This window comes from Dermacentor andersoni, chromosome 7, assembly GCF_023375885.2.
Source record: "Dermacentor andersoni chromosome 7, qqDerAnde1_hic_scaffold, whole genome shotgun sequence".
Classification (NCBI taxonomy): Eukaryota; Metazoa; Arthropoda; class Arachnida; order Ixodida; family Ixodidae; genus Dermacentor; species Dermacentor andersoni.
In genome coordinates this window covers 144,603,205-144,622,331 of record NC_092820.1, presented here as the reverse complement: position 1 = coordinate 144,622,331, position 19,127 = coordinate 144,603,205, and the positions used below count along the sequence as shown (strand labels likewise).

At 47.6% G+C, this 19,127-nt stretch overlaps 1 protein-coding gene across 1 annotated transcript in view; it reads left to right on the top strand.

Annotated features, from left to right (window-relative positions):
- LOC126534489 (uncharacterized) overlaps positions 1 to 19,127 on the top strand; it is a 44,260-nt gene that overhangs the window by 14,698 nt on the left and 10,435 nt on the right. The window contains exons 2-4 of the mRNA XM_050181760.3: positions 6,359 to 6,462; positions 10,257 to 10,373; positions 16,868 to 17,131. Of these exons, the coding sequence (XP_050037717.3) occupies positions 6,359 to 6,462; positions 10,257 to 10,373; positions 16,868 to 17,131 (485 nt within the window). The remainder of the gene's footprint in view (positions 1 to 6,358; positions 6,463 to 10,256; positions 10,374 to 16,867; positions 17,132 to 19,127) is intronic.

Genomic DNA, 19,127 nt, shown 5'->3' with positions numbered 1-19,127 from the left:
CACTTTCGTAGCCATTTTCGCTACGTAAAAACTGCAACGTTAGACTAGATTCATGACCGCCCAAGTTCATAACGATTTATTTCTTCGCCGGTGTACAAATGCCATCGTCGTTTTAACATACACTAGATGACATAACCATTGGTACGATCCGAAATGAGCACGTTTCGGGGAGCAGAAGAATGCGAAATTCACTTGCAAACACGGTGACTACGCGCATGTGGAGTTCCCCAAAAGTAGACACGGCGGCAGCGCGGCCGGCGATAAGACAGGTGCCCTACCTTCGAGCATCGGACGCACTGTGGGAACCGTAGGATGCAAGCGCGCACACGCTATAAACATACACGGTGAGGTCTTCGAATTTCCTGCGACGTACCCTCTGTCCGTAAAGCAAATTAGTTTTTTGTCCAATGTCCGTGGTACTTGAGATCAAAGAATGAACGCGCTTTGAGATCGCAGCGCGCAGCCGCTATAACCATTGACTTCAAAGAGCTTCAGATTCAGTATCACAGCTAATCGCTGTATCTGCGGCTGCTCCCGTTACTCGCCTTGCAAGAAGCACGCGATTTATTTGAGCCTCGCCGAACTGTCGTCTTCTCATGTTCCAAGCGTGCAGGTCTCGTATGTTCAGTTAAGAACACCACAGGGAAATGAAAGAAATACAGGTAACGGACTCTTATTGTACCTTACTTGTCACCTCGTCATCTGCAAAGATGCTGCAAACTATTTTAGAAGTTTTATTTTTGTAAAAATAGCAAAACTAGTAGTAATGCTTATTTCTAGGTGGCGCCACAAACGTTAAGGTAGGCTCGGGTGTGTATGTGTGCGCGCAAACGGGCGCAAACGAGCTTCGTTTTGCGCACACTTTTGCAACAGTACACACGGTTGCCGCTAGTTTCGTAGCCGCATTTTTTGGTCGTAGTATTTATTGTTTACGCTATAAATTAGGTAGTTCTTAAAAATTTATGAAGGTTAGTTGATGAAAAATTATTGCTAATCAATTAGTGGTTCTTAAGTGCCGTTATTTTGTGTTTGAAAGGTTTTTATAAACTTCAGTGATTCCGTATGTGCACGGCATTTCACACAGAGTTAAAAAGGTGGCGGGGTAGTTACGAAGTAAAAGTATTTTCGGCAAAAAACAAAATAGGTAGTGTGTGTTTTAAGGTTAAAAATAAGTTCGAAAGTAAGGATGATGCAAAGAAAGAATGTAGTGTTAGAAATCCGCGCAACAACCAATTTGCTGATTGCACGAAAAACGTTGTTTATCACATTCCTATGACGTGTGGTCATGTGTACGTAGGGCAGACCGCGAGATGCATTAATACGAGGTTAAGGGAACACTTTAATCTGAAAGGACGCCCTAGTACGCATTTGGCAATGCATTGCCAAGAACATGATTGCTCACCTTGTCGTAGTAGCACCGACATATTGTATAGGCATAGGAATCGAACCGCGAGAGAAATTGTGGAAGCACACTGGATTGAAAAACAAAAATAAAAATGAATCAGCCATCCTGCTGTTTCATTGTTGGATAAAGAAAATTGGCTTCTGTCATCCCATCTTTAACGCAACTTATTTTAAATGGTTGTTTCATGCGCCTTAGCCTTTTTGTGTTGACCGGGTGGCTTTGGTCCACGTTTTTTTATCACAAATGTTGTTATATGTGCTATAGACGTGCTCTGTTGACTAGATCGCGCAGATCCGTGGCTATTATATGTGCTATAGGCGTGCTCTGTTTGACCAGGTCGCACAGATCTGTGGGTATTTAAATTTAAGCAGGTAGTTCTTCAGAAATAAAACCAGTTCTTAGAAAACGCTCGTCCTTATGTTGCTGCTGTACTTCGTCCCAGTTTGTTTGCGCACAAAAACTTTTAAGATGAATCTGTTCCTACTAGGCCGACTCACAGTTAGGGTGTAGACAGGTTCGTTTTGGCTTGGTACATGATACCTCACAGCGATGCACTTGACATATTAGGACCCTCGCGCGTGAGCGTAGTATACCGTGAATTCAGCAGCCGCTGAGCAGAAGACGCGGCGCGGATGAACACATCTCGGAGGGCATACAGCGTCCCTACTGGCTAAGGAGTCTTACAGCTCCCAGAGTGCCGCAAACGACTTGCGAGATGCAATGTAGATTGACCGAAAGAAAAAAAAGTAGGTTTGACAAGTGCACACGTCACACATGAGATAAGGGAGCAGACAGAAGACAAGGTAAGTATTATGTTCGGCATGTTAGTGCATAGTTTATTGGCGCAGAAGGTCAGTAAAGATATGAAGGAAAAGGTCAGGAAGAGCACCAATTTCTGTCTCTTTTTTTATTTCCTTTACTGACTTTCTTGCGGAACAAACAGACAGACAAGACATGAGCTTACTCGAAACTAAAGTTTATTATTTAGCGCAGAAACGGGTTGCCTCGACGTTTGCCACAAACTTGGGGATGCAACCGAAATAACATAATCCTGATAATAACGATACGGCGGCATCTAGCCAAGCTGGTAGCAGTTTGTAACCCGACTGCTGGGCGAAGTGAATGGTGTAAGACTTTCACTCAGCGTACGCTTAAGCGTTATCTCGAAGATGTGCTCTTGGAATCGCTTCTCGATATTGCGGGATGAAAACATAGCCCGTGGTCACACACCGGCAGCTCGCGATCTTACCCCGATGGAACGGTGGCGTCATCTGTCACGACTACGTCGAAAAAAGAAAAATGCACAGCGCAACACGCAGCGTGATGACAGATGACCCCAGAGATTCAATCAATAAATCAACCAATCAATGAATGAATCAATCAACCAATCAATCAATCAGTAATTGTTTATTTGTTTTCTTTTATAAGAAACTGAGGTTGGCGAGAGGAAAATCAGTCATAACGACTTTTTGACAAACCTCACCAACCCTAAGAAGAAAAACAATGACAAAACATTGTTGGCAGCATCTAAACGATTGGTTAGAGTAGATTAAAAACTTTGTCACATTGTTACGCAAGTTTCAGATGAGTATTAGCAATGTGAAAGTTTGCGCATATACCATAAGTATAATAATCAAATGGGATTAGCATAACAGACGCTAAATAGTTTAACATATAGGCATAATAGCATAACGCAGCTTTCATTTCTCTACGTGAACACCAGAATCAGAATCAACAGACAGTTTTAAGTGCACTCAGGTGGCAAGATATGCGCAAGAAGCTGTAGTACAATTTAGTGCCCAGGTTTATAATATTCGTGATCTTAAAGAAGTCACCAGATGCCGCCGTACGTACAATATGAACATACACAACAATATACGGAACATGTACGTTAGTGAAACAGAAGAATACTAACCGGCTATAGGGGGGGGGGGGGGGGGGAGGTAGCATATTCTACTCCACAGTTAGTCTGCGCAATGCAGAAGGTACCCGTGATAGAACGGCAGTGCATTTAATGAAACATAGACGAACACTAAAGCTCGCAGACCCACGGGCACATCAGCCACCGTGGGTCTGCGAGTTTTAATGTTTTCAAGAAACGTTTAAACCAATGTTTTCATCAATGCTTTCAGCCAGTTTTCAATAAAGTTTATTCTGCTAACGTCCTTCTGTATCTCATTACGTGCGCTGCCGTTCAGTCGATCATGTCCCAACCGACAATTCCGACAATTCCTCCTAAGCAGAAAAAAGTAATTCGTGTTTATGTTGATATAGGAAAATATTGACATTTAGGCAATATATAATTGTTCTTTTTTGTTGCACTGAATAAGATGTTTGGTGTAAAAACAAACTAATTTTGTATTATTGTGCTTCTTTAAAAGCACGCGAATATGTCCTCAAACAAATCGTGTACAAGTACAATTTCATTATATAAGCGTTTGGGACGAATTGCGATAACACAGTCGCATTTGCAACTGCGCGAATCGTTTTCTTTTATATTAGGAAGAGTATCTGGGTGTTGGATGCTGTATTTGTCACCCAGAGTAATGAACAGTAACTTAAATTCGAGCAAATAAAGGCATAATGAATACTCACCTTGGCTTCGAAATGAGCACGGACGAACCAGAATCTCTTGATGAGTCTAGTCTTTCTGCGCAGCCAGTGTTCTATTTCCGACGCGTTGCCTTTCCCGTATTGTGGTTCTCGGAGAACTCAAGTTTCCGACATTATTATTATTTTTTTTTTTGCAGCAGGAGGCCAGGAGTAAGTATTGCATTAACACTGAAGTCTTTACCCAAGATTCAAAGTTAGTAATTGCTGCACACCAATCTTGATCAACGCTTTGGCAAGCCCCGAGTAGCTATCCCCGTATTAGATACATTCGACGCTGACCGGCATCGTGAAGTCCAGCCTGATGCGCGCCTAATGTCACCGGTCAGACCATTGAGATGGACATGCAGGACAGTAGAGAAAGCCTGAAAGTCACTGATGCACCACAACACGCGCAAGATGAATAACCTCTCGAAGAGCTTGCCAACTGGCTCAAAGTGGCTCTACTGGGCCTCTTTGTTTCGAATCAAATCAACTTTTTCCAGCAACAGCTGCTGCATATACTTCTGGGCTAAAAGCTGCAATCAGCAGCTCGACGAAAGCCCAGGAGCCACGGTACATGACAGCTGCAAGAAGAAAAAGCATACTCGTTTTCTTCAAACATTTACTAACGAGCCCAAGTTAGCACGTTAATGAAGAAAAGCATTGTGTTTGAAACAATAACCACGCTGAGTTCACACTCATAAAGAAATGAGAGAGAGAGAGAGAGAGAGAGGGAATTTTAATGAGCACCAGCAGTTCAGTCGGCTGGGCCTAGGCCTCCCACGATCATAAGGAAATGAGCACAATATCTTTTCGACGAAACTTAACGCAGTGACGTTCAAAGTATCCAAATAAAAAGTGGCAAATCGTCACTTTGATTCAGTAGTTTAAAAGAAAAAGAAACAATGTCTAATGGTAACTGACAAAATAATCTGGTTACAACGAAGATTACAGCCGAAGAGAACCTACAAATGTAAAATGCTCGAGCACCATAAAAATTTTGCGTCTAATGCTGCCAGAAAAAAATCGGTTGTTACGACGAAGTGCGTCAAACGGGGGCATGCAATAATAGCACGCACATTTTACATAATCATAATTGAAAAATATAATCTGTAGCTGAGCGAAATAGATTCCGATTCTTCTTTTGGGGGGGGGGGGGAGGGGGCATACCCACTGTCTTGAAATTTATTAAGTGTAACTGCCAGATTATGTTTCAGACAACGCGTTTTGTATTGAGTTCGAAAACGTGGAAGAAACCACGCTTAAGGATTTCGACTTACAAAATCACTCACACGTGGTTGCAGGAATGCTTTCGGGGACTATCCATCCCTTACGGTCCCGGACTGTGCTCTCATTGACTGGCAGCACAGCGTCGAGCAGTTCCGGTCTGTCAGGGACGAATAATCGAATATGCCCACTGGTGACGTAGAATTGACGTTGCATTGAGTGCTGTCAGGAAGCATTTGGTTTGTGAAGCGCCTTATAAAACACATGCGCACAAACACAAACAGACCATCGAGTTAATATATCAAACTTTTAAACGCACATTCCGCATAACGACCATGCATTGAAATCGGTAACCGCAAAGGCGCCGCCATTTTCTACGCTGTGCGTGCAGCGCACAGCTAGGTTGGCTAGAATGGGGAGGTGTGCAGAATGGCCACTCGAGGCGGGCCCCAAAAACGCGTTCCTCACGTGACGGCGCTGCCGACGGTCACGTGACGGCGCTGCCAGCACGGGCGCCGTTTAGGGCGCCGCGATAATCCGTGACCTGTACGATGGTACCATAAAAATGGCCGACGGGGCAGAGTAAAACATGTCAAAAAATGCACGTGTCGATGTCAAATTTCTCAGGAAGCTTCCTTTAGACAAGGTAAATTAATGGCTTTGAAAACAAAACTTGTTACCTTTTGGATCGGGTGGGAATCGAACCCCGGCCTCCGGGTGCGAGGCGACCGAGAAAGATTCTTCGACGCCACCAGCAGCTCCCCCGATTCCGGTCAGCCGGAATCGGGGGAGCTGATTCCGGGCAGCTGATTTCGATATGCCTATAGTGCGTGCGTCAATCATTGCACGCGTCACGTCGCAGCCATCTGGCTGGCGACACGTGTGGCTTAGTGCGTGCGTCATTGGTCACGTGACGACGCCAGCAAATGGGGAGGAGGTGGCGCGATGTGATGACTCTATACAATCAGCGTGTTCACGACGTTCCCAAGTCAATAGAAACGGTATAATGCTTTCGCATTCATACGCGTAAGCATGCACTCTCTACCGAATGCTTACGCTATGCTAAAGCTTCCGGGTGGATGTTGGGTATACGGTGTCCCATTGCTGATCGTCTTGGCAATAAACGCCTCGCAGGGGCTCCAGCGACAAGAAAATGTACGTGGTCATCGGCCTCTGTCTACTGCTGGCGGCTGTAGTCGGCGTTATCTTGCTCACCACGTCTGGGTCGTCATCCACCGGTGAGCATATCTGAACAATGGCTCTCGATAATCAAGCTGGCATAGTGCTATGCAAGTTCCATCACGTTCTAACGGTTTGTCGCGGTCGTCGTACGCTGTGTCGCTCTCCGTGTTGTACCATTTGTCTCCTAGACAAAAAAAAAAAGAAAAGCCGTTCATCGCAACGCCAACTCCTACGAGCAAAGGCATCCAGCTAATTTAGAACCAGTCTTGAAAGGCCAAAAGAGGCTTCAAGTATCGTAGCAGCAATATTTCAGACTTCCCGCACGTCGTGCCGTGCCTCCCGTGACAGCTTGCGATCGCGCCGTGTGTCCGACCTGCTGCTCTACACTCGAAATACCAATACGTGAAAACTGTACTTCTCGCGGTTTGATTTGTCGCGCGATTAACCGGTTGCAACAAGCTTCCATTAGGACGTAATACGTGTCATTCCAACTATCATGCACCAGCATAAAGAAGAACATGGACCATTTTACGCAAACAAAGCCGAGTGCGTTTCATTCAGTTATATAGTTATAACTAACCCATGAATTCCTGTCTTAAAGGTGCCCATTACAGACCAACTGCAACTGGATTCTGTACCGCGTAAAAATCCCAGTTTCGAAAAATTTAGACATTCAATAGTCTCTGTGGAAAATCGTACGCATCAAATGCGAATAGGTTCCTCGGAAAAGGCTCGCAAAAGCCGATGTTCTTTATGCCGAAAATGTAAAAAAAAAAAAAATCGCCGCCATAACAACTCGACGGAAGTGACGTATCTTATACTGTAGAGAACCAGCACCGTGGTCGTCTGCTTCTAGCTTGCTTGTACAGCGTTCCAGTGTATATCAGCGGACAGGTCCCGCACGTCTGCTAGCCGAAGAATTAGTATACACTCTGCAAGCTGCTTCGTGCGCTCTGCCCACGCCGTTGTACGCCCGTGAGGTTCTTTTAATGCGAAGTTCTCTGAGTCAAGCCGGTTTTGTGTATGCGATCGTCTGCGTTTGACGAGCAGAGGCCTCGATGCGTTCTGTCACCGCTCGGAGAAGAGCGCATTCGGATGACCAAGCTATAAAAGGCGCCAGTATATACTCCGGCGTAGCGAAACGATTCGCGCCCGGCACAGTTACGCTGCGTAGACGAAATTTGGACACTATACAGTCTGGCGTGGCAATATAACATGTCATATATATTTCGCATCGGAACTGCTGGAGCAGAGTTCATCACGAGCTAGCTTGGCTGACCATGCAGCATGTTGGCATATATACAGTTAGGAATTCACTGAGGCAAACGCGTTGGAGTTTGCGCCTTGGACAAACAACAAAGCGATCGCTTACCGCGCGCTTGTACGGCGGTCACAACTGATCGTCGCACTTTTGTGGGCCATCTGTAACTCGCTCACGGTTAAATTTTAGTGATCTTGTCGTGTCCGCAGCATAACGTATCCGACTTCACCGGCCGCGCTGCCTGGCACGCTGTTAACAGCGGACTCATCGACCGATCAGGACTACTACCACCATCTATAGTAAAAGCATGACAAGCAGTTAAGGCTCGGGCCTCCTAGCCCGGCCGCAGCAATGGTGCAAAGCGCGCATTAAGTCATGGCCGGACAGGCAGGACATTCTATCGGCAAGTTTCTCGCGGTATTTCGGCCATTTCGCTGTAGTGGCATCGCAATGCTCCATGGTTTGCCACCGCATCTACGCACCCACGGCCGCCAGGTCACATTCTCCTTCGTGACAAATGCGGCATGCGTTTCCTGCTGACAGCGTTTCTGGTGCCGTGTGTCAGAAAGGCTGTCGGTCGTCTACGAGGCGTCCGATGTAGAGACGCTAGAAATTTCTCTATGCACCACCGGAAATGATCGCTCGAGAATCTCGCCCATGAACGCACTTTGCTTTTAGGGCACCACCGCGGCTTGTAGTACTTCTATAGTCATCACGAGAAAGCGTTTGGCAAGCAGATCTTGCGTGGTTTCTCTAAAAGACTGTGCTCGTGAAATGTATACCCCGTGCAGCTTCATGTACAGTATACGTGCTTTGTGCGCGCCGGCTGTACCACGTCGCTCTTCTCTGCTGTGGCGCGATGGACGCTTCGGCTCTGAAAGCTGACACGGAAAAGATGTGTTCGGCCTTCCTTTACGCAGCGTTTCGTGCTAGGGGGTATTCTGTAAGAGTCCACTTAGTGGATACGTCCATTTCGTCTGCCGCTGCAATGCTGATTGACTGTGTCCTTCTGACGCGTACCTCAGCCCAGCCAATCAGCACTTCAGCAGCAGGAGAAATGAACATGTCCACTAGATGGACTCTTACAGAATCTCTGATCCCCTCCCCCCCTTCGCAGCCATCGCTCGTGTTCAGGTACGTGTGCGAGCACCCGACACCTCAGATCACGAGCGCAACGAGAAAGCATGCCGAGAGAGAAACCATGTTAACTTGCAAATGTTGCGCCCAGGCGCAACTGAGAGAGTAGTCGTGTGCGGTTTCGAAACTTTTCGGCATATCCGCATCACTGCCGCTCATCGCCAGATGCCCACGTCGTCTGCTTGGGCGCTGTTTAAAGCCTGATAATAAGAAAATTAAAATATTGTTACATAGGAAGACACAGACAAAAAGCTATATACCAGTATATTTACAAGGAAATACGCCGCACTTGGCCAAGGGGCAACAGCCCGCGCTAGCCTCTAATCGTCCGCGTCGTCTTCACACTGCTCGCCGCTTCGTCACCGCAAATACTGTTCCGTAGCAATATTACCAGCCCTGCGGTTTTGTCGAGGTTACACTGATCGCATATTGTAAGCGTTTATACGCAATTTAGCCCTAGTGAAATTCCGTTGCAGTTGGCCTATAAGAGGTTGCAGACGAGTATGAGCAAAATCAAACTGGGATGTTTTCAGCAAGATACTATTTTAGTGTTAGTTCTTTTCGACTAGAAAATATCCCCTGAATCATGACAAACGCCGCGTGAACACACTCGCAGTCACCCCATAAAAAGCGCCATCTGTCTCTTTGCCTGTGTATCACAAGTAATCAAAGGACATCCGTACTGAAAATATGGCCAACCCTTCCTTTACCGGAAAATTGAGGTAAGCGAAGCTTCTCCTGCGTGCACCTGACCTTCGTCACGGTTAAGTAAGCTACAAATAACGGTTTCGGATTGCTTCGGCCTCGCACTCCCTCAGATCAGTATGATCTTCTCGTTGCTATCGGATTGCCGGGGCTCGGGCGGCTTTAACGGCTGGATCGGCGCGCCGACGGCGAGCCCTTTGACGCGCGAGTTCTGGCCATCGCTCGTCGAACGCTGCCCGTTCCTCGGGGGAACGCACAACGCGTGGCCGTTTGCTCCGTTTGGCAAGACTGAACTGAACAGAAACGAAGCTGGCGCGGCGCGCGCGAAACTCTTTCATGCAGTTTCCCCGGCGACAGCGAAACGACTCTGATTGGTTTGCGCGTAGCGTGAGCGCGCGCCTATGCAGCTGGAATCCTTGCTAACGACTCACGCTCAGGCGCCGGCGCAGCTGTCAACTCATCAAACGGCCCTTTTCCGCAGCTGCGCAGCTCTGGGAGCAACTGGACTTTTGCATGAGCACGACAACTCCACTTGTGAGCCAATACAAGTTTCGCTTGAAAGAAGAAAAATAAACCGTGTGCCCCATAGCTACAATATGAAATAATCCGGTATGAAACGTAGGGTTACCATGTAAAAACCCGTTTTTCCTGCATGTCAGATGATGTTATTTAACATCGGGGGGTTTTCAGAAGGGATGGTTATGGCGCCGAACAGCTTATTCCAGTTTCCATGTCGTCACCTTGCAGACACAGCCGATGAAGGTGGCGACTCTGGTCATGACGATTCTGGGCCCTCTTCTTATTCGTCGAGCTCTCCATCCTCGCCACCACGGACTGCCAAGCCGACTACTGTGGCGACCACTAGTAAGTCCATACATCGTTTTCAAGTGCACGTGGAATCCGTGATCCGTCACACATGCCTCGAAAGGCGCCTGCAATCACGTGGGTGGTGAAGCTGTGCCGAATGAGCACCTCGCGGGATGAGCACGCTCGTGTGTTGGCCGGCATTCGCGCCCCGTGAACTGAAAAAAGATGAAGCGCTTTAATGTCTCAATATATTTAGTAGCGCTATTTTCGTAGCTGCTTCAACGCGCCCGTAATTGAATGTCATTTGACAACGAGAAAAGGAGAGCTGTTGTTCGAGAAATAAGTGCGCGTGTACAAGTTCAATATGCCTTCAATCGTAGTGAAACGCGAATTACAACAGCGCTAGCTGATGTCAGAGTCTAGAATGGGTAAAACAATTTGTCGTATAAATACACAGAGGAGAAAAAATGCATGAATATTTTTTTCTTTCTATAAGTCAGCAGTTGTCCAATGTTGTTCAAAGGAATTCAAATTGTGGTTGAGCACGTTGGCTTGTACTTGAAGAAGCCGTCGCAGTGCAAAAATTTGAGGGCAGTCGGTGAGATTCGTGCGACAGTAACACATAGGATTTCTACTGTTTTGCCCCTTTTGAGTGGAATCGTAAGACGTGCTGGACTCATCGGCGCACAACCTGGACATTCTTCCGTCGACGCTCCTGTACAGGACCACTCGCACCGCTCATAGAAGTCGCGTTACCTTTATACGAAACACTAACACAGCCGCTGACGCGACTGTCTGAACGCACGACATTAGTCTGGACTTTTCAGGGAGCAAAGTGCATCTACTGATGACCGAGCGCCAGATGTGCCGCCGCGCCCTCTTATTTTTCATCGGATCTGCACCAGGTGGAAAGCCACTCCCCATAGTCCAAGTGTCCCTGTATTTGTTCCCAAAGAAAAGCAGTGTTGTGCCTATCTTTTCCTTTCTGCGCTCGCGCCGCTAGTCGCTGAGCGCAATCACGTGGACTAAAACGACGGCAAATGTTCCGCCGCGCTGCAGAGAAGCCAACTTCACGGACGCTGCATCACGTTTCTGTTTTTTTTTTTTTTTTTTTGCCTTCAGTAGCATCAACATCGCAATTCGCCGCATCCGTAACACGCGTGACATGACATGAATGTAATGTCATTCATGACATATCATGACATTGTAAGATGCACGCCTGATGGAATACCATGACATCATGACATCACGTGACATCATGAATGGAATGAAATGCAGACGTGTGAGATGTATGACATGTGGACATGAAATGAAACACGTAACATCAATAGCGTAGCACACATGCCATGGCATTCATATCATGATAGTGATGTGCATGCATGACATGGCACGAGAAGAGTGACGTGCATCCACGAGATGACATGCAGGACACGAATGGCATGCATGCATCACATCACACTCATGACATGTCATGACCTGAACATGAATGACACGTATGGAATGTGTGCATGATATGACAAGCATAAGTAACTTTTACAGGCTCAGTACATTGTCTGCGTTGCCCCGAGTATAGCCTTCTGAGAGTGTTTTTCTTTTTCCTTTCTCGAAAAGTGCACCAGGCGATGTCACAGTGATAACCTCATCTTTTTGAAGCGAGATAGAAATCTCTTTTCGTAGGCACTGTGCCCTTAAAAGGCGGGCGCGTTGATTGTGCGACTTTTTTTCCGGGGCGGCACCATTCACCTTGCGCTAGGATTGAGGGAAATTTGACGACACATGCGAGGGAGCTAGACACAGGATTTTATGACGTCTCATTGCCAATGAAGGGCACGCTACAAATTTTCCGGCATGCCGTTGGCTTCCATTCAGTTGGATTAGGGTTCTAATGGAATTAAGCAAGTTGTCAGCACGATTTAGATGCGTGTGCATGCAGGCGCTTCGATGTCAACAAACACTTACTGTATGCGGCGCAGACTGCTTATCCACCACTCTAGCTGGTCACGGAGGTGCGCTCGTGTTCAGACACGAAAAAAAACAAACTGTTCCCAGTGAACAGTTGAAACAATTGTTCGAGCATCCAATAATTTGGATGCATTTCGAATTTGCGCTTTAAGCACGCGCACTGCTTTGCTATGTGTGCAACAACATTCGCGAGGAATGCCTTCGCGCCGCTCCGCGCGGCGGCGCCACCATCTAATTGCACGTAGGCATAGAGGAAGGAAACTCAGGAGAGGCCCTGACTTCACTCTTTGTGAAGCTAAAGTGAAGCCGGAAGTTGGCGTTGCTCATGGCGTTGCTCCACCTATCGGGCCAGCTCTCCTCTCTTGTTTACATTTCTCGCGAAACCACGCCGCGCTGCGCACCACCGCGGTGCTCGGACGCGCGCGCTCCGCAGCAATACTAAACAATCGCTAGCACGTTAGCATGATTCCGCCAAAGAGGGCAATATTTCCCGCGGATATTCCATCGTCCGTTGCCATTGCCGTGGTGCGGTACATTGCGTACAGCGTTGCATGCGCGTTCATTTCACGAACTTTAGTTCCTCCTGTCCCACCTGGCCACAGCAAAATCCGGAAGAGCACGGTCCAGCTAACGCAGCGCAACAAAACACGGAGACCAACGCGAACCTGCCCGCACAGTGCCTTTGCCACGGTACGAAACCTACGGAGCAACACGTGTGAGCGCACAGAACCAAAACAAAGCCGCCATTGTGGCCCGAAAGGCGTGGCCGCCACGGCAAAGAAATAAAAAAAATCAGCAAGAAATAGGAGAACCTACTACGTCATTTCCTCCACACTTTTCTCCAAGTGCGCGGAGGGGGTAGGGCCTCTCCTCAGTTTTCTTCCTCCATGCACGTAGGGCACCTCGATACCAAGCAAGGCTTTCATGGTGGGGAGACGGTCTTCGCAGGCACCATATTGGTTCTCATCTCAGTCGCACCCCCTTTCAGCGCATACGAAAACACTTCGATACCAAGCCAGGTCTTCAGGGTATGGACACAATCTTCGCAGGCGCCATACTGGTTCTCATCTCAGTCACACCCCCTTTGAGCGTATACAAAAGCGCTTCCACCCCAAGCCAGGCTTTCAGGGTGGGAACACGCTCTTCGGAGGCACCATATTGGTTCTCGTCTCAATCGCACCCCCTTTGAGCGTACTTCATTTGATCTTTGTTTGCGAAATCGCCAGAACTATATACGTGAGCAAAAGGAATGAAAAAACAACTTTTGTATTATGTCACACATGAACCCTTATTGAAAACGCGGGGAATGCGGGAGATGGAAATTCAAGACGATGTGCAAAACGTGAACAAGGTGAAAGCAGGAGCCAACGTTTCGACAAGTGGACTTTTCTTATAGGCGACGTATGCTTTCCTCGCCACAGTATATATAGGTGAGGTTCTTCTAAAGAGGAGAGGGTGTAAGGCGGGAGGGTGCGGCAACGAGGGAAGGTGTGTTAGCGTGTCGAATTGAGAGTAAAGGAATGCTGTGCACAAGGCCCTCCTTCCCCCCCCCCCCCCCCCCCCCGGACTGTCAAAGCAGGCATGTTAGCCGGCGTGTCAAGGGCGTCTGACACTCCGGCTGAAAAAAAAGAAAGAGGGAAGGAAACGGGGAAAAAAAAGCTCCAAGAAATCAAAGTAAGTGCTGTTGCCTATAGCTTGAAATTTAGCATAGCGAATAGATTCTAATGCTCCATTTGAAACGTTTATGCCTATTGGTTGCAATGTCTTGTCTATTGGTTGCAATGTCTTTTTCCCCTTTCCTTTCCTCTTTCTTTTTATTCAGCCGGCGTGTCAGATGCCCTTGACACGCCGGCTAACACGCGTGCGTTGACAGACCGGGGGGGGTGGGGGGGGGGGGTGGCCCTGGCCTTGTCCTTGTCCTTGTGCACAGCATTCCTTTACTCTCAATTCGACACGCTAACACACCTTCTCTCGTTGCCGCACCCTCCCGTCTTATACCCTGTCCCCTTTAGAAGAACCCCATCTATATATACTGTGGCGAGGATAGCATACGTCGCTGTGAAGAAGACAAGTCCACTTGTCGAAACGTTGGCTCCTGCTTCCACCTTGTTCACGTTTTGCTCATCGTCATGAACCCCTATTGCATCGTTTTGGTGAGGGTAATAGACGGCATGCTGATGCAAAGGTCACCCATCCGGTATATCTTGTCAGCCTCTATCATTTGATGTGTAAGCTGTCCTCGGTGTTTTTGCTCGTGTATATAATTCTGGCGGTTTCGCAAACAAATATCACTTGAAGTCAGCGCCTGTGTTGTCTTCTTCCTTCAGTCCTCGTCTTTTGCGCTCTGCAAACATGTCGATGCTCTCCGCTAGCCTCGTGGCCGTCCATCACCCGCGAGAGCTCTCTAAGCAGCAAACAGCGTGCGTTGCGAGCGTTCGTCACAGAGCCGAGCGTGTCCGGTATTAGAGAGCCAGCGGGCCAGCGTAGGCGCCACTGCGCATGTTGTACCGTGCCTTCGCACTGGCGTTTACGCTGGCCCGCTGAGCTATAACTCCCTATATCAGTAACCGCAGGCGAGCTGGGCGTTTTGACGGATGGGCGGAGGCGTAAAATAAGGCTCCTCCATACTAATACCGCTGTGATGATGATGATGTGTAAACGCAAGCGACCGGATCACCCTGCATGCTGCAGCCACCTGGTGGCGCAGAGCTTGACCAACCAACCACAGAGCTACTATTGCTGCAACCAAGTGTAAAACCTTTTTAGACATTTAAAAAAGATAACGCGTTCGCGATTATGTTCTTGCAGAAAATTCGTGCACCAGCACCAAAGTAGAATGCGCTTGGTTACTACAATATTGTCTGGTTGAGCTCTGTTTCACTAGGTGGCTCCACCGTGCCGGGCGATCACGTGTGGGCCTCCGCTCATCCGCAAGAACGCCCAGTCCGTTTGCGCTCGCGTTGACCCGAATACCGCACACGCTAAAACTCTATTGTAGTCGTAATCCTCTAGCGTGAAGGCCGCAAATACGTAGATGCTGGCGCTGATGGAATACGACAGCGCAGTGCGCTGCAGCCATTCCATTCAAATGTTGCCTTGCAGGGAGGACACGATGCTGCAGCTTTACATGTCCCCGATCGCTAAATTTGCAGCACACAACGTAACAAGTGCTCGTGAAATGAAAGGTCGAAACCAACACTGACCGCGCAGCTCGGGTCAACACGGAGAACACAGAACACAACCAGACGACACTTTCTGTGTGCCGGAAGTACTTGAGCGTAGTGATAAATTGTAGTGTTTCCTCTTTCTGTTTCTTTATTTATAGAAACAAATTAACCAACATTCCAACTATTACGAACAAAGAAAAATTATCCATGACGTGACCTTGGTAGCCATTTGGATAGCTCATCCAACTGACGTCAATTGGGCTAACGACGTCTATAGGGCGGGAGCGGCTGAAAACTGAAAGGAGAAGCGCCGCTTCGATCAATGGCGACGCACATGTTTAAAACCTCGTAATCAATTACACGCTTAACGCGGAGTGCTTGAACGCGTCACTTAATGCATTATCAGAAGGGCGGACCCTAACGACGCAGTACCTTTGTAGAAGACAGCCAAATTCGTATCAGGTTATAGCGTCCCTGACGTTGACAGAAAAGAAACTTTCGGTTTTTGGACGCGTAATGAGGGCAGTGAGCAAGTATGTCAAGTGTCACGTGTTTAAGCGTATACAAGTTACGACTGGACTTTTGAACAAACAAGTTGATAGTCGCGCTACGTGTGTCTCCTCTTTGCCTATCGTTCATGTCTTAGCGCATATACGTCATCGGCTCTAGCAGCAGCCGCGGCTGCCCGCCGCACACTGTAAAAATCCCGGAGGAGATTTGCTAGTCAAACGCGCTCCCTCCAAGGTGCGCGCGCCGTCGCTTAAGCGTTGTGCTGAAGCCTACAATAATAAAAAAAGAGAATTACCAGCAATGTCCATTAGCCGAAATTGATTCAAGAGCACGTGCTAATCATTTATAAACATTTCAACCAAGCTGGAATTCCTTTGTAGTAGGTCTCTGACATAAGGCCAACCATGAACGCAGGAGTGGAGAATGGCTGCACCAACTCGTTTCAGCCGTTCTGAATGCTTACTGCGAGGAGTCTACGTGCGCCCGCTCTTGTTACCTGCGCAGCCCGCATAGGCTGCCTGCAACGGCCATGTCTTTGTAACATAACATAGTGCATGGTGCGCACGCATTAGATGCCAGCAAAAAAGAAACAAGCGCAATGTACTAGCGATATGTACGATACGTACTAGCGTGGACATTTGTCCGAGAGCAAGGTTACACGTGCCGCTGCATTTTAAACAAAATTAGCCTGTCAGAGGGTTAATATTAATTTAACGTTGAGAACAGAGGGGAATCAAATCGGCGCCGATGTATTCGTGCCTTCTTTGTTGCCTTCAATTTCAGTCTCTTCCTGCCCCATTACTTACCAGGCATGTAGTATGTCAATCGATTCCGACGTTATTCTTTAATGTTTCCAGAAATATTCTGCTTCACGGTGGTACTGACGATTGCGTTGCCGCGTCGTCTTTACAGAGCCCGCGCTGATGCCTGAGCCTACTACAACTCCCAAACCTACGACGACCCCCAAACCTACGACGACCCCCAAGCCTACGACGACCCCCAAGCCTACGACGACCCCCAAGCCTACGACGACCCCCAAGCCTACGACGACCCCCAAGCCTACGACGACCCCCAAGCCTGCGACGACCCCCAAGCCTACGACGACTCCCAAGCCTACGACGACACCCAAGCCTACGACGACACCCAAGCCTACGACGACCACGCTGGGGCCAATAGGTAAGCGACAGACAGCCACTGCAATAATACGCGGAGTGCGCTTACGCTTGCGAGCAGGTTGTCTAAACAGGAGTGACTCGTATGCTTATTTCGTGAAACGCCAAAGAAAGTGACAAACTGTCAATAGAAGACTGAACAATCATAGAAAAAATGGCGTTGTAGCTACCAAACATAGGCTAAATGTTTGCTACAGCATTCACTACACGGTAACATATGCAGGTTATGACGGTATATAGTGGTGGTAACCTTACTACCGAAATATAGGCAGTAATCGTTACCAATGTGCTTGCTCACTTACCAAGTACAAACCCTAGTAACCGCTACTAACATGACTGTACTATAGTTACCAGCCAAATAGATGGAGTTATTTTATTTATAAGCACCATTTCGGTGGTCATATTAGGTCAATGCCATTATAAAAGCCCACAAAGGCAAACAAATGAAAAACGAGAAGTGTATTCTTTTGTCGCATTCATTTGTCATGGTATCTAATGGTCAAACTTACCAGGGAGGTACAACTTTGGGCAACTATGCGCGGAAAGTCATGAACGAGTGATTAACAAGAGCGGCCCACATACAGAACAACACATTTACTACGCGACATGTATGCATAGTTCAAGAAAGATTTTAGGAGTACTTATAGCAGTGCCCGGGGGGAGCACCTGTGAATGTAGGGCCTAAATTTTATAGCTAATTGTTTGTATGGATATGCGCGACAACATACCACGTAATTGTTAATCAAACACAATGAAAAAGAAAACCCATATATTGCGTTAAACTGTCACTACTTGGCATATTCGACAGCCACCAAGACGAGGTGGTAGGTCTTCGCTAACATAGCCACAATGCACCTGCATAGATTATTTGTGTCAGTATATTTCCAGTAAAAAATTATTAAATGTCCGACGGAAATAGTGACAGCCACGGTTACTAACTTTTTACTACCGTTTTTCTGAGAGCGTAGCTATGGGCCAATTGTTGGGCTGCTACGCAGGAGGTCGCGGGATCGAATCCTGGCCGCGACGGCCGCATTTCAATGGGGCCGTAATGCGAAAAGCACCCGTGTACTTAGTGCGCGTTAAAGAACCCCAGCTGGTACGAATTTCCTGAGTTCCCCACAACGGCGTGCCTCAAGACCAGATAGTAGTTTTCGCACGTAAGGCCCCATAATTTTTATGGGTCAGTTGCGATTTTCCTATTTACATGCACGCAGAACGCAGGCGTGCTCCCGACATAGGCCACCATATGACCGATTCGAATGAAATTTCGTGAGTCAAATAGGGCAAGTCATACACAACTGGCAGTTTAAGCTGACCAGCTTTTCTGTTCGTGCTATATATATATATATATATATATATATGGTGTCCCTGTATATATACAGGGTGTCCAACATAACTTGAGCCAAGAATTTGAACATGAAAGGCGCGTCGGAAGCGAATTGAGCCAAACGCATACTGTTTGCAATAGCCTATAGAATTTCGGAGAATTTTTGTTGATTTCCCCATAACCCACTAATTAAGTTTATTTACCCACATATTTAGTTATTGGCTGAGGACCCCAAGTATGACACGCAGACTTGTAGAGCACCATCATAAACCACCGATCGAGTTGTTTCCTTTGCGATACGTCTCACATGGTCATTTTTGCCGGGTGGCAAATGAAAGCCCACGAAATATGAAAAAAAAAAAAGCCACGTGACGGAGTGCTCGCGCAGTGGTATTGTGCTGCTCTCAAGCGTGCGTTCGGTGAACAAGGCCGGCTGCATCGTGACTGGCGACGAACAAGCGGCAGGGCGTTCTCTATCTCACCGGCAGCGCTGGGCCAGCAGCATGCATTTCGCTGTTGTCCGGCGGGAGCCGACCTTGTACAGTTCAGAGATGCAGCATGTCTGTCCCCGCATCATAATAAATCGGAAGGGGTTTTCACTGGAGCATAGTCGCGACGATGTACACAGATATTATTGGGTCTAAATGGTTACGAGCTTTTATAAGCCTAT